Raw genomic sequence first — 26,101 nt, 5'->3', positions numbered from 1 at the left:
CCCCGAGTGTCAATGGGGGAAACAAATGCGACCAATGGTCACAGGAAAGATCGGAATTGCTAAGTGTATGGCCAACTTTAAGCAGGAGGGGTCTGGCTGAAGGTTGCAGTTTGTGCTGTAGGGAAGCCAACCCAACAGCAGTGTAAATGGGATCACAAGTTATTCAGTTGGGGGATCTATAAACAGCAGCCTGGAAAGATTGGCAGATTACTATATAGGAACATATTTTCCCCACCTATCACTACCCACACCCCGGCTATTGTTATAGCCCACACGTGGGAGGCTATAAACGTGGCCAAGTGGCACGGGCGGGTGTAATGAGGGCAGATTAAGTGAGAGCTACTTTGCTTGCATATTTGTCTGTCCTAGATAATCCAACAGGGAGGAATGAGCTTTTCTGTCCTAGTTTGGAGCTATAGCATAATAATGTTTTAAAATATATATATAACTTTGTCCTTGGGTACAGGTCTCATAACTGGTACGGGCAGATGGTATAAAATTGTAGCATAGGTACTGGCCCGTAGCAAACACAATTCAGCAGGAACAGCTTGCAAAGTCTACTGATCTCCCTGTACAGAGAGATACCATAAAACTATGGCAGCATAGGGATTCCCCTGTACTAAGCACAATTCAGCAGGAACAGCCCCCTAAGTTTGCTCATAGCCTGTACAGAGAGATACCATAAAACTATGGCAGCATAGGGATTCCCCTGTACTAAGCACAATTCAGCAGGAACAGCCCCCTAAGTTTGCTCATAGCCTGTACAGAGAGATACCATAAAACTATGGCACATAGGGATTCCCCTGTACTAAGCACAATTCAGCAGGAACAGCCCCCTAAGTTTGCTCATAGCCTGTACAGAGAGATACCATAAAACTATGGCACATAGGGATTCCCCTGTACTAAGCACAATTCAGCAGGGGAGTCTAAAGGGCCCAGTAAGTTCCTACATGATGAGTGATTTCAATTTATTTTGGTAGAATGTCAACTTACCACTCTTCTGCCCTAAACTGAATTTGCTCTGAACCCCCAAGTAGTGGACCACAATAATAAATACAGACAAAACAGCTCTCCTCTTAGGAGTCACCCCTCTCCCAGTCTCCTGCTTAAATAATTTGCACCCCAAATAATTTTAAATCCACCATTAAAAAGGCGAATGAACCTTGAGCTAAATACCTAAGACACAGGCAGCATGGGGCAGGACTAGGGGCAGACTAGGCGCAGACTAGGGCAGGACTAGGGGCAGGACTAGGGGCAGACTAGGGCAGGACTAGGGCAGGACTAGGGGCAGACTAGGGGACTAGGCAGGACTAGGGGCAGGACTAGGGGCAGGACTAGGGGCAGGACTAGGGCAGGACTAGGGCGGACTAGGGGCAGACTAGGGCAGGACTAGGGGCAGACTAGGGCAGACTAGGGGCAGGACTAGGGCAGATAGGGGCAGGACTAGGGGCAGACTAGGGGCAGGACTAGGGGCAGGACTAGGGGCAGACTAGGGGCAGGACTAGGGGCAGACTAGGTGCAGGACTAGGCGCAGACTAGGGCAGGGCTAGGGGCAGACTAGGTACAGGACTAGGGGCAGGACTAGGGGCAGACTAGGGGCAGGACTAGGGCAGGACTAGGGGCAGACTAGGGGCAGGACTAGGGGCAGACTAGGTGCAGGACTAGGGGCAGACTAGGTGCAGGACTAGGGGCAGACTAGGTGCAGGACTAGGGGCAGACTAGGGGCAGGACTAGGGGCAGACTAGGTGCAGGACTAGGGGCAGACTAGGTGCAGGAATAGGGGCAGACTAGGTGCAGGACTAGGTGCAGGACTAGGGGCAGGACTAGGTGCAGGACTAGGCGCAGACTAGGGGCAGGACTAGGTGCAGGACTAGGGGCAGACTAGGGGCAGGACTAGGGGCAGACTAGGGGCAGACTAGGGGCAGGACTAGGTGCTGGACTAGGGGCAGGACTAGGGGCAGGACTAGGGGCGAGTTGTGTAACATGGTACAGGTATCGGACCCCTTATCCGGAAACCCGTTATCCAGAAAGCTCCGAATTACGGAATGCCCGTCTACCATAGACTCCATTTTAATCAAATAATTCAGAATTTTAAAACTGATTTCCTTTTTCTATGTAGAAATAAAACAGAACCTTGTAATTGATCCCAACTAAGATATAAGTAATCCTTATTGGATGCAAAACAATCCTATTGGGTTTAATTAATGTTTTATTGATTTTTTAGTAGACTTAAGGTATTGAGATCCAAATTACGGAAAGACCCCTTATCCGGAATACCCTTGGTCACGAGCATTCTGGATAATGGGTCCTATACCTGTATGACCAGATGACGTCTACATATTGGAATAGTGAAACAATTACTTACACGTATATTTAATTCAATGTAATAAATGTATGGTTTGTGTATATGTACCTTGATTGAAGTTCCATGGAGGCTGGGTGGAGAGAGGAATAATGACTCAGGGCCACAAGCAAATGGTAAATAATTCTTTGCACCCAGTGTATTTTTAAGGACTCCTAAATTAGAATGTGGTTTTGTACCATTAATCCCTAATTGCTCCGTTGTGTTAATGGAAATAAATCTATTTATACACTTAGAAAAACATTAGCACATAAAGTGACCGGTTGGACATTCCAAAGATCACGTTTTTCAGTGATTCTGCTAATGAGAAAATGGTTCATTCCATCTCCAGACACAGAAATATTCTGCTTACAGAATAGTAATCTAGAAAAAGCTTCCATTCATGCATCGATTGGGCATGGAACAAGCGTTTAAAGGGGAAGTTCATCGATTCAGGGGAGACTATCATTAAACGTAAAGCTTTTTACGTTCAAACGGTTGCCCTTTTCTGCCATGCTTTATGGTCAATACTCTAAAGCGGGCCATATATTATAAGATCTACTCGTGGCAAGGTCGCCAAATGAGCTGATCTTTCTCCAATATTCCCCCTAAGGTGGGTGATATCACACTGATCCAACAGTCTGGCCCTAGGGCCAAAGGATCACATAACACTGATGGGGATAGAGGTAATCAGGTGAGGGCCACATCAACAAGGTGGTGCAGTCCTCGATCCAATGGGAAAATCAAACCTATTAACAGCTGGCTGATTTTCTGCCAATTATTGGTCAGAGCGCACCACACATAGGCAAATAAGATGCTGAATTGGTCTGAAGGTGCCAAATAGGTAGCTGTCCGTGTATGGCCACCTTAACTATCTTTATAACAAAGTATTCAGACCACAGTAGTCAGGGACCCTGTCTGAATTAGTAAGTGTTCCTCCCAGACTCCAAAAACATACAGACAGGTTAAATTTTATTGGTTGCTTTGGGTAACTGTGCTCACCATGTTTTAAGGTGGCCATACACGGGCCGATTATAGCTGCCGATATGGGTCCCTTGGACTGATTCGGCAGCTTATCGTGTAGGGCCGGACCGAGGGGCCTGGCCGACCGATATCTGGCCTGAAATTGGCCAGATATCAATCGGCCAGGTTAGAAAATCCAGTCGGATCTGGGACAGCATCGGCTCTTTAATGCGGTCCCCGAACCGACTGCCCCATTGCTGCGTGTAGAATTCGATCGTTTGGCCCCAGGGCCAAACGATCGAATTCGCCTGCATGCCTCCCCGATATCTCCCACCCGTAAGTGGGGATATCGGGTGAAGATCCGAGCGAGCGGATCTGCCCGTGTATGGCCAGCTTTACTCGCGAGCCACAGTCAAATATAAAAAGACTTGGGGAGCAACACAAGCACCATAAAAGTTCATGGAGGAGCCAAATAAGGGCTGTGATTGGCTATTAGGCAGCCTCTATGCACCCTATCAGCTTACAGGGGGCTTTATTTGGTAGGAAATCTTGTTTTTATTCAACCAAAACTTGCCCCCAAGTCAGGAATTCAAAAATAACTCCCTGGTTTGGGGGCACTGAGAGCAACATCCAAGGGGTTGGGGAGCAACATGTTGCCCGGAGCCACTGGTTGGGGATCACTGATCTAGCTGATATGGAGCCTATAAATGCAAATATGCAGGTAAAGCCAGTGCCACATGGAGCGGATTCTCAGGCTGCATTTATCCGCAGGCTGAGAATCCACTCCGATGCAATTATTTCAGCAGCGTATTTGCCTGCACAACTTGCAGATTTTTAAAAGTGGAGGGCAGATTCTCAGCCTGCGCTTATCACTGTAAAGCTGGCCATACATGTAAAGTTACCCCCCTGACGGCAGGCAATAGCGGGCTGATCATACACGACTGGATCACAGTGCAGTGCAAGCAGGCCATTGGGACGAGGAATGCATCAGTAAGCCAATGTGTTCCTCCTCTTGACAGGGCCCTGCTGGATCGACTTTGGGTTGATTTTCAGCCCAATAGCGGTCGGGGAGGTCCCTTGGAGGGCCTCATACTGGCCAATAAACTGCCAACCATGGTCTGTTAGTCATTTTTATCGCCCAGTGGATGGCCACCTTCGGTTCATGAAAGACAAGCATGTTGGCACATTGCATTCATCGATTACATTAATTTTGACATTAATTTTGACATATTTTGGCAGAGGGAGTCTGTAAATACTCTGGACTTCTTTAAGAAATCTCTGCAATGTGGGATAAAAAAATAGGCAATTTGCATTGTTTGCACTTTGCACCAGATAAGCACCTTTGGTGCATTTAGAATGAAAGTGCCTGATGCTAAGCAGCTGCCCCACATCCAGAAGATCAGACGAATACGCCCCCACTAACACACAAATACACTCATATCCACATTCCCACATTTACATCCAGTTTATTTTTTCCCTCTATAAATACGTTGCAGGGGTGTTGATGCAGCCGCTCGGGCAGCAGAACCATACATCACAGTCGGATATAAATGTTTCTGGTTGGAAGATGATTTTCGTAGCCCATAATTTATATCTTTTTTTCCAAAGGTCACCGGACCAAGACTCAAAATGGAATCACACACTGTATGGCAATATACATTTTACATGTCTAAATATATTTTGTAAAACACAGGAAAAAAAGCCATATTTCCGGAGATATGGCACCCACTCCAATTTTTTTTTTTGCAGTTTCCATTGGGATATTAACTCTAGTACCATTTGATCTGCACCAGTGTGAATCACGTATAGCCAGACACAAAGGGGACACAATCACTAACCTATTAACGCCTTCACGATATCTATACTGCCTTTGAAAACATTGCTACAAGCTGGTCATAACCAAGCTCATTTTGTTTGTTCACCCTCGACCAAAACAGACTAAAATAAGTCCATGGGCTTCCCAGGCCCTTCTCCAAAAGCCCTCTAGAGAACAGTTTACCCTATTTATGTAACAAAGCATGTTTTATTACACTGAAATTCCTTTAGTGGTTTAACTTACCCCTTTATTAGGGTTGCACCAAATCCCAGCAATTATTGGAAGATTCCAATTCAGTTGAATCTTTATGGTTCACATTTGGTTAGGATGAATGCTTATAGTTGCGCCGGGGGTGCCAAGCTGTTAGGTAGCCACCAGTGATTATAGCTGGTGCTCCTCATCTTCAAAAATGCACAAGGTACTGTTTGCTGAGCACCCTGTGCACACACTCGCCAAAACCAGATGGGGGCGGGACAACCGTAAGAAGGTGCTATGGTGCCGGAGCTGTTTTTTTTTTTTTATAAAGGGGGAGCAATAGCCCAGAGTAAAAAGTGTCTAATATCATTGTGGCGTGTCTAACAACTTAGCACCCCCAGGTGATTTTTCTTTTTCTATTACATCATTGTTTTCACTGAGTTTCAAGGGGAAGTTAAGGCCGACTATAGCTGCCGATATGGGTCCCTTGGCCTGGCCGACCGAGATCTGGCCTGAAATTGGCCAGATCTCGATCGGCCAGGTTAGAAAATCCAGTCGGATCGGGGACCGCATCGGCTCGTTGATGCGGTCCCCGAACCGACTGCCCCATAACCTCAAATGTAATCCGATCGTTTGGCCCCAGGGCCAAACGATCGGATTATTTTTTTTTTAAGTCCCTTGCTACTCGATATCGCCCACGTGTAAGTGGGGATATCGGGTGAAGATCCACTCGCTTGGCGACATCGCCAAGCGAGCGGATCTTATAGTGTATGGGCACCTTTAATCCCATCATTGTGTTCTACGTCACATTATGTGTAGGGTCCACTTCTCACCGCCTGGATTTTTTTGGGCTGATCTCCATTCTGCGTAGCTGCACTCAATCTAGATAACAAGAGGGCTTCACTTTCATCAACTGGATCAACTGTTTCTTTTACACTCCCTTCCAGTCTGACAAAATGTACTATGCCATGTTACGGAAAAATGGCTGACGACTGTTCTTCTTTAATGCTTTAGTAGATTAAGGGCCAAATTCTATTAAGATTGTAATGATTATAGAACCCCCTGGAAATCCCCAGTTGGAAGGTTCTACTTTATATCAGTATAAAATACATAAATCCATGCAGTCCTTTCCTTTCTGAACCAAACTGATCCAGAGGAAGACAGGTACAACGTTCAGCAGGCCTTTGTCACTTACCTGGGGCAATAAAAATTCCTTTCTGACCTAAATCTTGTTGTTCTTTGGATAAAATACTGCTACTGTAGCTGCTAGAAGGCACCAAATCCCAATTTGAATCCTACTAGTTGTACTGATCTCTTGGCAGGAATTTTATAATGCAACCTCCATAGACAAAGACACCATTCTTATGCGGATGATGATGATGATGAAACCATCTTGCCTAATAACATCAAATAAATAACAGACAATCAAATATGTAAACTGCATACAATTTTAATTGTAACCTGTAGAACATAAGTTCAGAAACTAATCTCAGGACTTTAGTGCTTGAGGGAGCCATATTGCATCTTTCAGGCTTTGAGAATCTTTATTCTCGTCTTTACCATTTTACCTTAAAATTGGAAGATGATCTTTATAACTTCCAGCTGCATCAGTCACTCACTGGTGGCAAAGGCAGACGATGACAAACCTGTTGCTGAGGTGTTATATGACTCTGTACAAGTCAGTTGGACATCAGTTGCCGAGGTTCCCCCTACACTTATATTCAGATGTAACCTTGAAGGCCAGTGATAGCATAGCATGGTGTTGCTATGGGGTGACCACTAAGCAGATCTTTAGCTACAGGGCCATCTGCTGGGAAATGAAAGAACGGTGAGCACCTAGGTTTGATGGGAATGACTGCTATAGGCGCATTCGGGTTTGGAGGCCGCATCAACGAGCCAATGCAGTCCCCGATCCGACTAAATTTTTAAACCTGCCCGATTAATATCTGGCAGATTTCAGGCCAGATATCAGTCGGGCAGGCCTGTCGTTAGTGCCCATACACGGGCTGATAAGCTGCCGAGTCGGTCTAAGGGACTGATATCGGCAGCTAGAATCGGCCCGTGTATGGGGACCTTTACAGAGCTAGTTTATGGTTTATCTTTGAAATAAATATTTAAAAACTTATTGGTATTTATTTTGATTATTGAAACTTAGCAGTAGCTGCTGCATTTCCCACCCCAGGCTTATACTCGAGTCAATACGTTTTTCCAGTTTTCTTTAAATTAGGTACCTCGGCTTATATTCGGATCTGTTTATGCTTGAGTATATATAGGTAACTATTTGGTAGCTTCTCTGGATACTAATGTAACATTATAGCAGAATGACTGCAGTAAGCATATACTGTAAATTCGCTCTGCATGCCTACTCAAATGTTTTTCCACAAGGGGGAGCCTGAACCCAAAACGTCTGATTACCAGTGCTACAGGCAATAATGTTATACCCCTGGCTGTCCTGGAAAGATGATTCTCTGCAGGAGCCTGTCACAAAGCCCCTACTATTCTATGCAATTATCATTTTAGTCTGCTCCAGTTCCCAGCCCACTGTCTACCTGCATCCATATTATAGAGGCGCAGTTAATTTGTAACCTCTGTTCAGACAGAAAGTGCATAGATCCCCATCTTTTGTATCTGAATACAGTATCCTGATCCCACACAGATATCTGCCTTTTAAGAATAGCCTGGAACCTGGAAATAATCATACTTTGCATCTATGCCACATAAAGTAAAGCCGTGAGCTGGTGGCAGGTTGTTCTTATAGATTTATATAAACGCAAGTAAAAATACATAGTATCATTTTGGTTTCTGTAATGCTCAAGCACCGAGGCTCGTAATCAAAAAATTGCACCAGACCCATTTCAATATTCCCTTCTTCAACGTTAAGGTGCCATCAGTGTTTTGAAGTCAATGTCAGAGTTGAGGAGACTCGGAAGATCTGGGGCAGCATGTTGCTGAGCTGATAAAACATCTCCTCTGATATATTCTGTAACAACAAAGATGCAAAGAAGTCAACGGCTAAGCATTTCTACAGCTGCAAAAAGCAAAATTTGGACCAGGACCATATCCCTAGATATAGAATACTTTGATGACTGTAGTCTGGACAGGTACTAGAGAATTCAGAGGCAATGAATGGAGCAAGTACAGCACAGAACCAACTGTCTATTGCTGGAGACTGAAAATCTGAGAGGATTTGTCACTCGCTGAATTATGCTTCCTGTTCATAGAGAAGGACTTACCAGAAGAGAAATGAAAGAAGGGAAATGTTTCCTATTCAAAGATGTCACAGTAGGCAGATAAGTGTTTTTGGAACAGAATTCAGTCTCAGTTTATTTATTCCTCGTAAGAGAAAGCCTCTTTCAACCAAAAAAACCTGTAGCCAACTGACATTTCCAGAAGAAGTTTGGCCTTAACTCTGATGTAGGCACCTAGCCTATGGATGGACACATCTGCTAAACAGGGACATGCAATTGTATTCCTAGTGCAGTAGTTCCCAAAGTGTGGGGCCGGCTCTACTGGGTAATGGGGGTGGGGTGGGGGGGGTGCTGGAAAATGACAGGGGGGTTCAGCCTGAAGGACATTTAGGGTGGGGCTTAGACAGAATACCAATTTGATCTCCTAGATGCTTTTGAAAGCCCAACTCGAAAACTTCAATGTCAACTAGGGTTAGAGTTGGGCTAAATACGCAGAAACAGACCTAGAACTTAAAACTATGGCTAAAGGAATGAAACAGTACTTTTGTATAAATGTAACCCTGTTATGTGCTAAAGTGGAACCCTGGCCAAAATGTCCAAGGTAGGTTTAAACAACCACTGGCCTCATGGAAAGAACATGCCAACCAGGTACTAAATATCATAAAGGGGACAGTGCTGAAAGCAGTTCTAATGTGTAGTGCTGGCTCTTTCTGAAAGCTCAGACTCAGGCACACTTTACTGCTGCGCTGCAAGTTGGAGTGATATCCCCCCCTCCCCCCCAGCAGCCGATCAGCAGAACAATGGAAAGGGAGCAAGATAGCAGCTCCCAGTAGGTATCAGAATAGCACTCAATAGTAAGAAATCCAAGTCCGGCTTGGGACTCCTCCTGTTACATGGGAGTAGGAGAAACAATAAGTTAGCTGAAAGCAGTTCTAATGTGTAGCGCTGGCTCCTTCTGAGAGCTCAGACTCAGGCACACTTTACTGCTGCGCTGCAAGTTGGAGTGATATCCCCCACCCCTCCCAGCAGCCAATCAGCAGAACAATGGGAAGGGAGCAAGATAGCAGCTCCCAGTAGGTATCAGAATAGCACTCAATAGTAAGAAATCCAAGTCCGGCTTGGGACTCCTCCAGTTACATGGGAGTAGGAGAAACAATAGGTTAGCTGAAAGCAGTTCTAATGTGTAGCGCTGGCTCCTTCTGAAAGCTCAGATTCAGGCACACTTTACTGCTGCGCTGCAAGTTGGAGTGATATCCCCCACCCCTCCCAGCAGCCAATCAGCAGAACAATGGGAAGGGAGCAAGATAGCAGCTCCCAGTAGGTATCAGAATAGCACTCAATAGTAAGAAATCCAAGTCCGGCTTGGGACTCCTCCAGTTACATGGGAGTAGGAGAAACAATAGGTTAGCTGAAAGCAGTACTAATGTGTAGCGCCGGCTCCTTCTGGAAGCTCAGACTCGGGCACACTTTACTGCTGCGCTGCAAGTTGGAGTGATCCCCCCCCCCCCGATCAGCAGAACAATGGGAAGGGAGCAAGATAGCAGCTCCCAGTAAGTATCAGAATAGCACTCAATAGTAAGAAATCCAAGTCCGGCTTGGGACTCCTCCAGTTACATGGGAGTAGGAGAAACAATAGGTTAGCTGAAAGCAGTTCTAATGTGTAGCGCTGGCTCCTTCTGAAAGCTCAGACTCAGGCACAATGCACTGAGATAGCTCCTACACACCAATATTACAACTAAGAAAAAATAAATTTGTTGGTTCAAGAATAAAATTTACCTGCGGAACAAGAAACTGCACAGTCCTTGACACACCTCCATCCCATGAAACCATTTCCATCATGAAGCCTGAAAGGAAAAGCATGTTTTGTAATGATAATACAGATCATACTATATAAAGAGCCTGGGCTAGGAGGTCCAGAAAAAAAGCCCAGATTTGGGAAAATACTCCCAAAAGCCCATCTTAAAGGTCAGTTAGGGCAAGATTTGGGGGTAAACACTTATTTGCTGCCCTAGATATTGTTGGAATTATGGCTGAATGAGTGATACAATGATAGTTGCATAGGTCTGTACCCTTGTCTTTGGCTAAGGGAGGGCCTCTGCCAGATGAAAAAGTCCAGAAACTACTCTGAAAGTGAAACTACTCTGGAAGTGTCCCCTGCAGCCCTTCCGATATTTATAGGAATTCTTTCAGAATGAAGTAGCAGAGGACACAAGGACACAGCTATAATTAAATACAGAAGAAAGTATTTTACCGATACATTTCCCTAAAGGATAACTAAAGCATCCATTGTGCAACTGTCTTACCTTTAACACACTTGAAGACCAGTTCCGCTCTCTTGGAACACCATGGTATGGTCATTTCCTAAATATACATATAAGAATAATGTCAGGAACTCTAACCTTGACAAAGTGCTCATTATTATTAGGCCATAAGGGTGTGTGTTGTTGTTTTATATAGCACGCCCGGGGAAGAGCATGTGTACACGCAAGCATAGTTTAATTTAGCATGCTCATCTCAAGTTGCTCAAAAATAAGGCCTGTTGACTACAGCAGGTCAGATAGAAAATAGTACTGGCCATTGGGTAGTCATTTTATTTTCATAAACAGCAACAGCATTCTGGTAAAGGAGAACATATATCCCTTCTACCAACTTTGTCCCCTGCAGAGGCCCCAATCCTGTAAAACACAACACCCAATGGGGTTCCCCTTTCCCGTATCTTATAATAAAAGCCAGAGGGGTTGATAGATGACATCTCCTGATATCTCCTCCCTAGCTTTCTGGCAGCCAGGAAAATGCAGAGTTGAAGTCAATATTAGGTTGCCTTGACTGCACATTCGCCTGGTTGGTGGCTGTCCCACAGGGCAGGAAGGGCAAGTCAAGTGACCAGAGATGGTGGCATCAACCTTCCTAATTTTCTGCCTTTTATTATGAGGTATGGAGAAGCAGACTGTATTGGGGTTCATGGGTGGCATGGTTTGGTAGGGGAGGAGTCCTCTGCAGGGGTATAAAATGGTTTTGTTCTCCTTTTAATCAACCACAGGTCTCCAAATGCACCTTTAAAGTAAACATATAATACCATTTAATACCAGTTAATATTTCCTTTTTTTAGGACAAGTTGATCCAGGGACTGGTCCGATTGCCATCTTGGAGTCAGGAAGGAATTGTTCCCCCCTCTGGGGCAAATTAGAGAGGTTTCAGATGGGGTTTTTGCCTTCCTCTGGATCAACTAGCAGTTAGGCAGGTTATATATAGGCATTATGGTTGAACATGATGGACGTACGTCGTTTTTCAACCTAACTTACTATGTTACTAACTTACTAAGTTACTATGTTATCATGGTTTTCTGGGGTCTAGAAAGAAAATTGTACAGATCACACTTGGATGTTGATTTAGAAAGCCCTAATACATAACAAAGGTGGGTGTAGGTTACGTAAGGTAAGTGTAGGACCCACTGTAAATTAAGTTGGCTTGTAGGGGTCCATCAATGGGAATCCCTTGTTGGTCATATCTCCCAGGGTCATAATAAAAAAAACTTAAATGTTAAATTACCGTGGAGAAATGTCAATATTTCTAAAAATGATTAAAACTGTTTAACCTGAACTATGAGTTAACGAGTTTACGAAGAGGGACAGGACAAACGATGGTTTCTGAAATACAATATGCTCATTTGGATTCGGGCGCGGGCCAGAAATGACCATCAATTCGGAAGGATTATTTCTCAATTGCATTGGAAAAAAAACCCTAGGCATCATTGTAATTTATCTGCCTACACGGAACACAGGCTTCCATCTGATGCTGTCAACAGTAGAGTAGGCGTCTGAAAGTGGTTTCAAGCCCTGTGTTTTGGATAATGCTAAAAACCAGCATCCTAAAAAGAACACTTTTATTGCTTTTTCTTTCCATACCAGTGTCATTAGTTAGAGGGGAATAAGGTCACGACAGATGCGACTTCCACTGGCCTATGGGCTGCCTGTAACCAAAAAGTTATGGAATATTTATTCTAGGCCTGAAGAAGTCCAACCTGCAAACTTATTTCCCTCTCTGGTAGCAAGTGAAATAGCAGAATATGAATAGAAATTCTAGGGATGCACTTCGTAAAGGATTTGGCCAAATGCCTAACCGAATGCTGTTTTGGAAGGGTTAAATCTGGGGAAAATGTTCAGCTTCTACGTTTACGTAAGTCACATGATTTTTAGGATTCGAATTCGGTTCGGTCAGAGGCATGGATTTGCCCGAATCTGAATCCTGCCGGACCCAGAACCAAATCCTGGATTCGGTGCATCCCTAATAAATTCCAATATTTAGATTTAAGGTGCTCATACACCTTAAGATCCGCTCGCTTGGCAATGTCACCAAGCAAGTGGATCTTCTCCCAATATCCCCCACCTACGGGTGGGCGCTATCGGGAGAATCCAGGCTAATTCCATTGTTTGGCCCCAGGGCCAAACGATCAAATTATAATGAAGGGCATGCACCTTAAGATCCGCTTGCTTGGCAATGATGCCAAGCAAGTGGATCTTCTCCCAATATCTCCCACCTACGGGTGGGCGATATCGGGAGAATCCAGGCTAATTCCAAGCAAGTGGATCTGGGGACCGCATCGGCTCGTTGCCTATGCACCTTAAGATCCACTCGCTTGGCAATGACGCCAAGCAAGTGGATCTTCTCCCAATAACCCCCACCTACGGGTGGGCGATATCGGGAGAATCCAGGCTAATTCCATCGTTTGGCCCTGGGGCCAAATGATCGAATTATAATGACGGGCATAGGCAAAGTCGGTCCGGGGACCGCATCAATGAGCCGATGTGGTCCCCGATCCGACTAGATTTTTAAACCTGCCCGATCGATATCTGGTCGATTTCAGGCCAGATATCGGTCGGGCAGTCCCGTCGGTAGTGCCCATACACGGGCCGATAAGCTGCGGAATCGGTCTAAGGGACAGATATCAGCAGCTAGAATCGGCCCGTGTATGGGGACCTTTAGGGTTGGGGGAAATGAACTGCTTCAGACTGAGAATGTGTTCCATTATCCTTTGGCCTCCGGACTAAACAATCTGGACTATCTAGGATGAAAATCTGCCTGACTAACCAAGCAAACTGTGCTGTGTATGACCAGCTTTACTAAACAGTAATGGTCATTATGGTTCTGTGGTATCCATACAAAGTCAAAAGAAATTAGGTCAAAAAGAAGCAATTTGGACATCTAGGAAGACATTTTAAGAACAGATGTATCAGGCTTTAAACTCAGATCAGTACTTGCATGGGTCTTGCTTCAAACACCGCTTATCCAAAAGTAAACTGTAAGTGCAACCAGTCATAAAAATTATGTTTTTTTTATAAAGGTGATCAAAGGCAAACAAACCCAACAGCACCCTGTGCAATACCAAGCGTTGGCTGAAATCACATAATAGTGAGGGCCTTTGGACTCTGGAGCAGTGGTAATGCATCCTCTGCAGTGATAAAGGGCAAGTTCACCACCTAGCTGTCTCACAGAATAGTCTGGGCTTGCCAGATGCCAGAAGAATCCTACCTGCCTTAATGCATAATATCAAAGATAAAATTTAGTAGTGCAGGAATAACGGTCTGCATCTGGGTTTCATGGTTTGAACTAAGGCCTCTGGCTCCTTTGAAAGCAAACCTTAAAAGGGTTCTTCACCTTTAAGCCAATTCTTAGCAACTTTTACATTGGTCTTTGTTTTTTATTTTATATAGTTTTTGAGTCATTTGCCTTCTTCTTCTGACTCTTTCCAGCTTTCACTGACTCCAGCAGCCAAAAAACTAGTGTTATTGTTACTTTTTATTACTTATCTTTCTGTTCAGGCCCTCTCCTATTCATATTTCAGTCTTTCATTCAAACCGCTGCCTGGTTGCAAGGGTTATTTAGATCCTAGCAACCAGACAGGTGCTGAATTTCCAAACTGGCAAGCTGAACAATAAAAACAAAACTACAAACAATAAAAAATGAAGGCCAATTACTAATGGTCTCATCATATCAGTCTCTACATCATCTAAAAGTTAATTTTAAAGCGAATATTAAGAGTATATATTATTATTTATAATATTAATATTATTCTGGACAATGTTGCATTTTCTACTTAATGGCAGCAGTTTGGGGAGGCACTTTCCTGCTTCAGCACAATATTGCCCCATTCACAGAGTGCGCTCCATGGAGGATTGGTTTGCAGGAACGGAAGTGGAAGAAACTGACTTTCCTGCACAGAGCCCCCACCTTAACCCAACTGAACTCCTGTAGGATGAATTGGAACAACAACTGTGAGCCTCATTAAAGCTCTTGTGACTGAATGGCAGCAAATCCCACCAGCAATAATCCTACATCTACATTTAAACCTTACCAGAGGAGTAGCAGCAAAGATAGGACCACCCAATCCCCTTGGTTGGGAATGAGATGTTGGACAAGCCGGTGTCTGGATACATTTGCCCATGTAGTATTTCTACAGTGACTTCACAGTCTAAAGTCTTATGAATGAAATATTCAGAACTAATAGGGTTGCCTATTGACAGTGGTCTATGTGGTTTTATTGCACCACAGGGAAGTTAAGGGTTTAAATAACAAAATATGACTGAAAACTCTGTATCGTAAAGTATACGCATGATAATAACCTGTCACAGCAAACCACAAACCCATTTCCACAGCTGTGCCGCTGGGTAACACATAAAAATAACAATGTGGCAGTGAAAGCCGCAGAAGCGAGGCTCTGCGAGTGTCAGTAGGTTCAGAAATGCAATACCTGTCCCCCGCTTCTCTTCTTTGGTACGTAAATTGAACGTTTCAAATCGGGACGTCGGAACACAAGCACATCTGAACAAAGACACCCACACTGGGGGAGCTATTCTAGGGCAAAGATGTTCTTGGAAGTGATTTACTTATCCTCTTACAACACACCTCACATGTTCCTGGCTTCCTAACATTCATTCTTTCTGAGGAAGAAAAAGGAACTGGCTTATATATTAAAACCCAAAAAGGATGCAGTAGGTTTAGCAAATGGCTTTATACCACCATTTCATCTCCCTTCATATAAGAGATACTAACATTTATTCTGCCTAGTTCTGTGTATATGTTTTACTGCGTACTATTTTAATAAATCCAGAGGCATTTGAGTTGGCATTACAGCAGGGAAAAGAGTAAATGTAAAGGTATCTGTATGATCCAACAGATAATATATTAGTTCATATATCTTATATTCTTTCTGTTTTTGTGTTTTCTTTTTCCAAATTGTTTGCCATTATAAAGCTTGAGTGGAAATTTGCTTTGTGTTTGCATGAACCCACTCCCCCTCTCCGCTTGTAAACAGGGTACAGAAATCCTGAGTTGCAGCTTTGAGACAATGAGCAGCTCATTAGACAGAGGGCTTCTATGTGAACCGGTAGTTTGTTTCATTGGCTTTTCCTCTGGTCAAAGGGATTCTGGGAACAAATTCCTTAAGGCTCCTAGAAAAATCCCATTTACATTGGTTTATCCTTTTCCTCTGCAACAGTGACTCGGTAGAACCAGGAAGTCTGAAGAGGAAGTGATTTAAAAAGCCATCGCTGTTTCTTATTTAAACCAATAGGCCAACATGGGTTTACTACTCCTTTAATGCATTGGCTATAGTCCCCAAACCCAAGCACTATACTTCTTTAGATGAACTTTCAAAATGCAAAATCACTGTATGTAGTCTTCTACAGGTCTGCCATTTAAGTTTAAATCATTTCTGTCTCTAAAGCAGTGGTTATTAACCTTCCTAATGCCGCGACCCTTTAATACAGTTCCTCATGTTGTGGTGACCCCCAACCATAGAGGAGCGATGTCTCGGTTTCTAAGACCATCGGAAATATTTGTTTAGGCGACCCCTGTGAAAGGGTTCTTCGACCCCCAAAAGGGGTCCCGACCCACAGGTTGAGAACCGCTGCTCTAAAGCTTTCTCAGTACATATGAGTTCTGATTGGAAGGCCACTGTTTATATTGCAAGTCTGTTGGGAGCTTATAACATGCTGGCCTTCTCATTTGCACAGGGGGAAGCTGGGAGTTTCAGTCGGAATCAACAACTGCAAAATCCTGGTTTTGGTGGTATGAACAGCATGATCTACTGCACAATAAAATACTGGGATGAGGAAGGCTTCAGTTACCCTTTAACTTCCCCACATTGGCTTCATGCAGCTTTAGGGCTGTGACACATGGGGAGATTGGTTGCGACAAATCTCTCTTGTCGTGGGCGACTAATCTCCCCGAAATGCCATCCCACCGGCTAGAATGTAAATCGCCGGTGGGATGTTGCCGAAGTCGCAGAAGTTTCCTCTCAAGGTGTATGCCATCCAACCGGCGATTTACATTCTAGCCGGTGAGATGGCATTTTGGGGAGATTAGTCGCTCGCGACAAGGGAGATTTGTTATGCGGTGACTAATCTCCCCGTGTGTCATAGCCCTTAAACCCTGTATTGAAACTAGAGCTGGGCGGTATGACCAAAAATTTATATCACGGTATTTTTCAAAATTATATCGGTGTCACGGTATTTGACGGTATTTTTTTTTTCCATGCATGATTAGGTGTTAACCCCATTTCCTAATAAATTAGAGAATAATTACTGCAGTATTGAAAATCAGAGTCAGGCAAGCGAAGGGTCAGCAACAGAAAGTCGTAAGGTAAATCAGGCAGGCTTAGTTTCCCAGGCAAGGCCGCAGACAACATAGCACAGGAGGAGGCATTTGATAGCTTTAAATACCCCCCACGCATGCGCAGAACCGGCTCCGTCAGCGCGTCGTGGACGTGCACGCGCACCTGGACGCATGTGTGCAACGTCCCGCGGACAACGGGATGCGCGAGACCGGGCCGCACGGGGTGAGTACCCTGATACCCCGGTATTGCGGTATCTGAAAAATGAATATAGTTTTTTAAAAAAAAAACGGTATTCGGTATTAAACGGTATATCGCCCAGCCCTAATTGAAAGATCCGTGTGTAGAAATATACTGACTGGGGATGTGCAAATACATTCTTGTTGTAACCCCTGAAGTGCGAAATCTATGGCATTGGCTCTTGTGCCAGAGTAAGCAGATATTGCATACCCAGTCAAATTATTTGATCCATTTCATGCCATGTGTATACTTCGACAGGTGGTATGTCAAAATTGACAAGTGCAGGCACTGTAAGGGTTAACGAAAATACGTAAATATTTGTATGGATCTAATGATATTTACCTCAGACATTTCATGGACCAACAGCAAAGGGATATTAATGGTAGTGATGTCGTGGGTACAGCACACTTTCAGGATATTTCGGAGCCCCATTATAGCCGGGTCCCGGGCCGTGATATTCCCACTTCTGACGCTGTCGTCAACGCAGAGGTGAAACACCACATGCATCTCGGAGAGATTGGAATGTCGGGTCACGTAAAATTCCCCTGTAACATATATATATATTTCCGTCGGAGACCAACAAATTCCATAAAAATGTTCAATTTCATACAATTTACAGGGAAATTTAATACATTTTTCATCATAACCATGCATACATTGCAAATGCATAGATAATAAAGCTCAGTTTCATAACTCAAGATGTTTTTGCAAATACTTACGGTATTATTTGATTCTAATTCAGAATTGGATAAACTTGTAGTTTGGGGCCACATGTGACTATTACTCTAATACAGGGGTGTCAAACTCAATCACATAAGGGGGCTGAAATCTAAAACACAGGCTAAAGGTCCCCATACACGGGCCAATTATATCTGCCGATATGGGTCCCTTGGACCGATTCGGCAGCTTATCGGCCCGTGTAGGGGCAGAACCGAGGGGCCTGGCCGACCGATATCTGGCCTGAAATTGGCAGGATATTGATCGGCCAGGTTAAAAAATCCAGTCGGATCGGGGACCACATCGGCTCGTTGATGCGGTCCCCGAACCGACTGTCCCATTGCCGCGTGCAGAATTCGATCGAATTCGCCTACATGCCTCCCCGATATTGCCACCCGTAGGTGGGGATATCGGGTGAAGATCCCCCAGCTTTAGTCACGGGCCAAATTTTTTATTAAGATAAATCCTTCCTCACCCTGAAACACCATATCATACGCCATCCTCCTGCATTAATCAAGTTCTGAAAATAACAACAAGCACAAAGCAAACTGTAAGTAAAACAGTTACATTACAAACTGTGGGAGCCGTGGGTCAGGACATACCCACCAGGTGCAAACTTGTGGCGAGGGGTTGCAGTCCTGTGGAAGCGGTCACTTTTGCCTGTTTTATGTGGCCTGTAGTGACTATGACTGACCATGCAGCACTGACTACACTGTGACTGTGCCCGACCGTGCAGCACCAATTGCCTGACTGCGCCACTTCAGTCCCTTTTGGGCTGTGACTGTGCCTGACCATGCAATTGCCTGACTGTGCCGCTTCCAGTCCTAGTGGGGCTGTGACTGTGCCTGATCATGCAATTGCCTGACTGCGCCACTTCCAGTCCTAGTGGGGCTGTGACTGTGCCTGACCATGCAATTGCCTGACTGTGCCGCTTCCAGTCCAAGTGGGGCTGTGACTGTGCCTGACCATGCAATTGCCTGACTGTGCCGCTTCCAGTCCAAGTGGGGCTGTGACTGTGCCTGACCATGCAATTGCCTGACTGTGCCGCTTCCAGTCCTAGTGGGGCTGTGACTGTGCCTGACCATGCAATTGCCTGACTGTGCCGCTTCCAGTCCTAGTGGGGCTGTGACTGTGCCTGACCATGCAATTGCCTGACTGTGCCGCTTCCAGTCTGTGACTGTGCCTGACCATGCAATTGCCTGACTGTGCCGCTTCCAGCCAGTGACTGTGCCTGACCTGACCGTGACTGTGCCTGACCATGCAATTGCCTGACTGTGCCGCTTCCAGTTCTAGTGGGGCCGTGACTGTGCCTGACCATGCAATTGCCTGACTGTGCCACTTCCAGTCCTAGTGGGGCCGTGACTGTGCCTGACCATGCAATTGCCTGACTGTGCCACTTCCAGTCCTAGTGGGGCTGTGACTGTGCCTGACCATGCAATTGCCTGACTGTGCCGCTTTCAGTCCTAGTGGGGCTGTATTACGTCATTCATCGATTGGTGCTGCATGATCAGGCATAGTCACCATGGGCCACATAAAACAGCCAAGCGGGCCTTGTGTTTGACACAAGTGCTCTAATGGCTCTAAATCACATGGGGACTTTTCATCCATAGAGTATAATTTTGACACAGCGACTAAATGCCCCATGGGTCTTTGCCCTAAAGTAGTACCCAGCCTTTCAAACCAATACACACACTTGATTCCAAAGTCACAGTTAAAAGCAACAGACAGAAAGGTGTAGTTAAAGGTTACAGATATATTAAATGGTTGTAGTTATTGCCACTCTGCCATAGCTAGAAGGGCCACAAAGATCACCTTTTATGCCCCATCCAATTCCATAAGCCCCACCTAAGGGGGACCCACAGTTTGTGAACCTCTGCTTCTAGTTTACTCTGACAACCAATACTATTTTGTTACATAAATTCTTTTACCTGGTAATAAATTTGATTGGTTGCTTTTGACTTTATCGGCACGCCCTTCGTTCCCATTGGTTGAATCTGAAAAAAAGGTGAAAAACAGGAGTTACTTTGGGTTTCAATCTCAGCTCCAATGAAACGTAAAAATGAAAAGTTAATCCTGAAAAGATGGATCTGTACAACTATACAGCACAATATCTACAGTACTTTGTTATTAAATGAGAACAAAACTCTTAGTGATAACTAGGCCTCCCTGCAGAGTCCCACCTCCCCTTTACTACTAAGGAATTCTTTCTCCTTTAAAATAGAAAACAAATTTGCTGTATCAGCCAATCCTGCCTGACCTTATTGCAACCTACCAAGCCTTTGGGCTGCTGATTTGTAATGGTGAGATAGATGAATAAGTCTAGGAGCAGTGTTTAGTACAAATTGGAGTTGTTAAAAGGCGATGTGTTGGCATGCCTTCAAGTTACAGTAGTCAAGGTGGGAAACAATTAAGAGACTAGATGAGATGTTTTAGTTATGTCTAAACTGAGGTAAGGGTGTATTCAGACAAGGTTTGGCAAGTGATGGGATGTGTGGTGTAAAAGACAGATGGGAGTCTAAGATAATGCCTAGGTAGAGTGCCCGTGTTGTTAACTGAAAGGTGGTGTTATTGACTGTGAGTGAAACCTGAGGGACAGGGGAAGATGTCGGAGGTAATATAATGAATTCTGTGTTAAAAAGATTCTGTTTCAGATGGTGCTGTAACATCCAGGAGGAGATGGTGGATAGACAGTCTGTAACTTGGGAAAGGACAGAAGGAGAGAGGTCAGGAGTAGACAGGCAGAGTTAAAATGTTAAGCACTTTGAGTCCTACAGAAGAAAAGTGCTCTAAAATGTTATTATTATTGCAGGTATAGGATCCCTTATCCAGAAACCCGTTATCCAGAAAGCTCTGAATTACGGAAAGCCTGCCTCCTGTAATAATAAAATAGTACCTTGTAATTGATCCCAACTAAGATATAATTACCCCTAATTGGGGGCAGAACAGTCCTATTGGGTTTATTTAATGGTTAAACGATTCCCTTTTCTCTGTAATAATAAAACAGTACCTGTACTTGATCCCAACTAAGATATAATTACCCCTTATTGGGGCAGAACAGCCCTATTGGGTTTATTTCATGGTTAAATGATTCCCTTTTCTCTGTAATAATAAAACAGTACCTGTACTTGATCCCAACTAAGTTATAATTACCCCTTATTGGGGGCAGAACAGCCCTATTGGGTTTATTTAATGGTTAAATGATTCCATTTTCTCTGTAATAATAAAACAGTACCTGTACTTGATCCCAACTAAGATATAATTACCCCTTATTGGGGGCAGAACAATCCTATTGGGTTTATTTAATGGTTAAATGATTCCCTTTTTTCTGTAATAATAAAACAGTACCTGTACTTGATCCCAACTAAGATATAATTACCCCTTATTGGGGGCAGAACAGCCCTATTGGGTTTATTTAATGGTTAAATGATTCCCTTTTCTCTGTAATAATAAAACAGTACCTGTACTTGATCCCAACTAAGATATAATTACCCCTTATTGGGGGCAGAACAGTCCTATTGGGTTTATTTAATGGTTAAATGATTCCCTTTTCTCTGTAATAATAAAACAGTACCTGTACTTGATCCCAACTAAGATATAATTACCCCTTATTGAATGCAAAACAATTCTATTGGGTTTAATTAATGTTTTATTGATTTTTTAGTAGATCAAGACCCCTTATCCCGAATACCCTTGGTCCCGAGCATTCTGGATAATGGGTCCTATACCTATATCATTATTATTCCCAAACTTTGACTGTTTCAGTTCCATTCTCATGCTAATATCACTTATACCCTTGCCTGTAAGTAATATTTATTATTATTATTGTGAAAAAAGAACTGCTGCCAGAGTAGTTCAAAGCACAACTAGTTCTTTTTAATTGCTTTTCCAAATTACTCTAATCTTCATGCTTGCCTGCCCCCCCCCTTTTTTTTTTAAAGTGAAAAGCCATTGGCTGTATTTAGCTGTGCCTGCTTGCACTTCAAATTATAGTACAAGCAAGAGCAGATGATACACCAAATACAGACAGAGATAAATATAGACCTGTGTTCATTTTGTTATGTGCTGATATATATTAACGTCATGGGGATGGGATGTTTACAACATTCTGCCCTTAAAGGAAAATGGCATGTGTTTATCGTACCCCAAGGGACTGGGTCTACACCCAGTCTACACCCCAGTGGTTATAAAGTCACTGAGACGTATCTCCTAGCATTTGCAAGCCAGCCAGTGAGGTGACTTAGGGTGAAGACACACAGAGCTACTTAGTAGCAGCTACTTGTCACAGCTACAAAACATCAGAAAATCCCCTGCCATAGACAATACTGAGAACTGCCTCTGCTGAAACAAACGTAGAGACAATTATCAGTAAATGATCAGCATTGTCTATTTCTGTAGCCATGACAAGTAGCTGCTACTAGTAGGTCTGTGTCTTCACCCTTAAGGTGGCCATACGTGTACCAATAAATAGGTTTTGTATGATAATATTGGTGCATGTATGGCCAGCTTAATATTTAAGAGATTACAATGGGATAAAGCTAGACACATTGGTTTCCTGAGGCAAGGTGACATCTACAAGCAGAGCTAGTTACACCTTTAGAGAAGCTTTGCACTACTGGCTTATGTCCCAGTAAAAGAAAAATATAAAAAAGAAAGGCATTCATTAAAATAAAAGACTAAACAGCTCAGTTGGAAGAGAAAAAGTATTTAGGAAAAACAAGCTGGGTATATAACCCAGTTTAAATACATGGGTATGCACTATAGGATCCACTAGTTAGGAGACATCACCAAACAAGTGGATCTATGGCCACTAATAAGAATGATCTGACAGTTTGGCTACAAGGCCAATGATGAGATCGTAATCATCTTCTAATTTGCCCAATATTGGTTGGTTACCCAATTGCTCAGTCTGGAGGGACTTAATCAGTAGCTTTAATCAGTGTGTGTGGAATTCTCTCCCTGAATCAGTCGTTCTGGCTGATACATGAGATATCTTCAAGACAGGGTTGGATCGCTTTATAGCAAGTGAGGGAATACAGGGGTAGGGGAGATAGCTCTCAGTACAAGTGAGGGAATACAGGGGTAGGGGAGATAGCTCTCAGTACAAGTGAGGGAATACAGGGGTAGGGGGAGATAGCTCTCAGTACAAGTGAGGGAATACAGGGGTAGGGGGGATAGCTCTCAGTACAAGTGAGGGAATACAGGGGTATGGGAGATAGCTCTCAGTACAAGTGAGGGAATACAGGGGTAGGGGAGATAGCTCTCAGTACAAGTGAGGGAATACAGGGGTATGGGAGATAGCTCTCAGTACAAGTGAGGGAATACAGGGGTAGGGGAGATAGCTCTCAGTACAAGTGAGGGAATACAGGGGTAGGGGGATAGCTCTCAGTACAAGTGAGGGAATACAGGGTTATGGGAGATAGCTCTCAGTACAAGTGAGGGAATACAGGGTTATGGGAGATAGCTCTCAGTACAAGTGAGGGAATACAGGGGTAGGGGAGATAGCTCTCAGTACAAGTGAGAGAATACAGGGGTAGGGGAGATAGCTCTCAGTACAAGTGAGGGAATACAGGGGTAGGGGGATAGCTCTCAGTACAAGTGAGGGAATACAGGGTTATGGGAGATAGCTCTCAGTACAAGTGAGGGAATACAGGGGTTATGGGAGATAGCTCTCAGTACAAGTGAGGGAATACAGGGGTAGGGGGGATAGCTCTCAGTACAAGTGAGGGAATACAGGGGTAGGGGAGATAGCTCTCAGTACAAGTGAGGGAATACAGGGGTAGGGGGGATAGCTCTCAGTACAAGTGAGGGAATACAGGGTTATGGGAGATAGCTCTCAGTACAAGTGAGGGAATACAGGGGTAGGGGAGATAGCTCTCAGTACAAGTGAGGGAATACAGGGGTATGGGAGATAGCTCTCAGTACAAGTGAGGGAATACAGGGGTAGGGGGGATAGCTCTCAGTACAAGTGAGGGAATACAGGGGTAGGGGGGATAGCTCTCAGTACAAGTGAGGGAATACAGGGTTATGGGAGATAGCTCTCAGTACAAGTGAGGGAATACAGGGTTATGGGAGATAGCTCTCAGTACAAGTGAGGGAATACAGGGGTAGGGAGATAGCTCTCAGTACAAGTGAGGGAATACAGGGTTATGGGAGATAGCTCTCAGTACAAATTGATCCAGGGACTGGCCTGGTAGGTCGGGAGTCAGGAAAAATTAGAGAGGCCTTTGATGGGGTTTTTTTTTACTTCCTCTGGATCAACTAGCAGTTAGGCAGGTTATATATAGGCATTATGGTTGAATGTGATGGACGTGTGTTTTTTTATTTCAACCTAACTTACTATGTTACTATGTGTGTATGGCCAACATGATACACTGGAGAACATATAACAACCCACCAGACCGAGGATGACTGATGTAGTTGGCCAGCTTGTATATATTGCAATATGTGGACAAAATTGCTGTTTTGTTTAAAAGGAAGGGCATTTCCTTGTAGCTTAATGCATACAATGTCTTAAAGTCCTATATTGATAATGGTATGATACCTGTATACTAAACAAAAGGCTACGATGCCATTACAACTGTCATATTGCCCCCAAAACATAATCTTTCACAAGCCCAAATGAATGAAGAAAAAAAAAAAGAAAAGAGAGGGAAAGGTAAAGAGGCATTGTATCCCTAATGCACATTGCTCACCCAGCTTCACACTATAGCATTATTTACCGTGTTGAGGTTTGGACATCTGATCCCTTTGTGCCCGAGCATAGAGAAGAACTTGCTGAACGATTTCCAGCTGTTCCTGAAGTTGCGGGAACTGGAAATCTGTACATTCCTGGCACACAGTGGCAAAATCTGTATGTTCCACAGAGAAAGTGATTCGCATATCAGAGTAGCACTACAATATATGTAACTGTGAACTTAGCTCTTGTAAGGAATATCCATCTTACAATTATCAAAGAGAAGGCTCTAGAAAGTGTTATCATAAGCTAACATCTAAATATTTTATTTTTATTAATTTCACAGTCAAACTTTGCCTTTATAATTGTGTCAAAGTTGTAGATCAGGGTTATGGTTAATAACTGACAATATATATATATATATATAATTATCTATACTGCAATGAAAAACTAATTTCTCTTTTTGTTTGTCGCATTGAACCTTAAGTTCGCCAGCACTTTTCCAGATACCCTTGAATTAGACCCCACAAGACCCACACCATACCTCTTTTGATGCCACTATAGGAATTTATGCGGTTGTCAACCAAAAGGACCAGGCCACACAATGACGTTGAATACAGAGACATTGCGGTTTGGAGCCTGTGTAGCTTGACCCCCCTGTGGTGATTGCGCTTGTGTTTGCAGAAATCCAGCATGTCGGCTCTCATCAGCCTCAGGTTATGCATGGTCTTCAGCTGTGCCCCTTGAACATACCAGAAGTGCAGAAATTCAGAACGCATGGCATAATGCATTAACAAACTCATTCTTTATTGAAGAATCAGAAAAATAGTACAATTAGGTACAAACATTGCTTTATATCTCAGCAGAGCAAATAGAAATTTCTCCAACATAACCAAAACAGTGAGACATTTGTCTCTGGTTTAAGTAAATCATTTTCGTTACTAGGAGAGGTATAATTGCTGTTGAGGGTGTGCAGATAGATTAGAGAGTTTAGGAAAGAAGAGATAGAGGGGAACGGGGTGAGGAAAGGGAAATGTTGTAGCGGGCCGGCAGATTAGGGTCTATCATAGATTGGTTTTAACCTGTTTTGCTTAATATTAAATTCCCATTATTTGGTTGGCTACAACTCTAACAGCCTCCAACTGGAGATCCAACATAAAAAAGTGATACAGACTGCCTGCAATGAACATTTTATCTCTTTATATTTGCATTCATACATGTTAGTGGTAGCTGCCATACTGCTTCCTCAGACTGAGGCTTAAGAGACCAGTACATCCGATGCCCACAGTAAAAATGACTACTACCTAGTACTGTTTTCAAAACTCTTGGAAGAGTCCTCTTAAGGAGGCCCAAAGCA

General features: G+C 43.8%; 1 protein-coding gene and 1 long non-coding RNA gene across 9 annotated transcripts in view; one reads left to right on the top strand and one right to left on the bottom strand.

The window, feature by feature from the left end:
* The window catches only part of LOC116409685, a 36,721-nt gene extending 21,019 nt beyond the window's left edge, over positions 1-15,702 (top strand). The window contains exons 3-4 of the long non-coding RNA XR_004221903.1: positions 13,845-13,940; positions 14,608-15,702. This is a non-coding gene — a long non-coding RNA (uncharacterized LOC116409685). The remainder of the gene's footprint in view (positions 1-13,844; positions 13,941-14,607) is intronic.
* The window catches only part of c12orf4 (chromosome 12 open reading frame 4), a 29,490-nt gene continuing 10,136 nt past the window's right edge, over positions 6,748-26,101 (bottom strand). For 7 of the 8 annotated variants that reach the window (XM_012958864.2, XM_012958865.2, XM_012958867.3 and 4 more), the window contains exons 8-14: positions 25,289-25,486; positions 24,791-24,919; positions 20,000-20,065; positions 17,697-17,899; positions 10,807-10,864; positions 10,280-10,347; positions 6,748-8,295 (exon numbers count right to left, since the gene is read on the bottom strand). In XM_012958864.2, the coding sequence (XP_012814318.1) occupies positions 8,203-8,295; positions 10,280-10,347; positions 10,807-10,864; positions 17,697-17,899; positions 20,000-20,065; positions 24,791-24,919; positions 25,289-25,486 (815 nt within the window). In that variant the 3' untranslated portion in view covers positions 6,748-8,202. 8 annotated transcript variants of the gene reach the window in all.

This window comes from Xenopus tropicalis, chromosome 3 (assembly GCF_000004195.4).
Source record: "Xenopus tropicalis strain Nigerian chromosome 3, UCB_Xtro_10.0, whole genome shotgun sequence".
Lineage (NCBI taxonomy): Eukaryota > Metazoa > Chordata > Amphibia > Anura > Pipidae > Xenopus > Xenopus tropicalis.
Note: the sequence above shows the minus strand (reverse complement) of the source record. Positions and strands in the feature narration are given on the sequence as shown.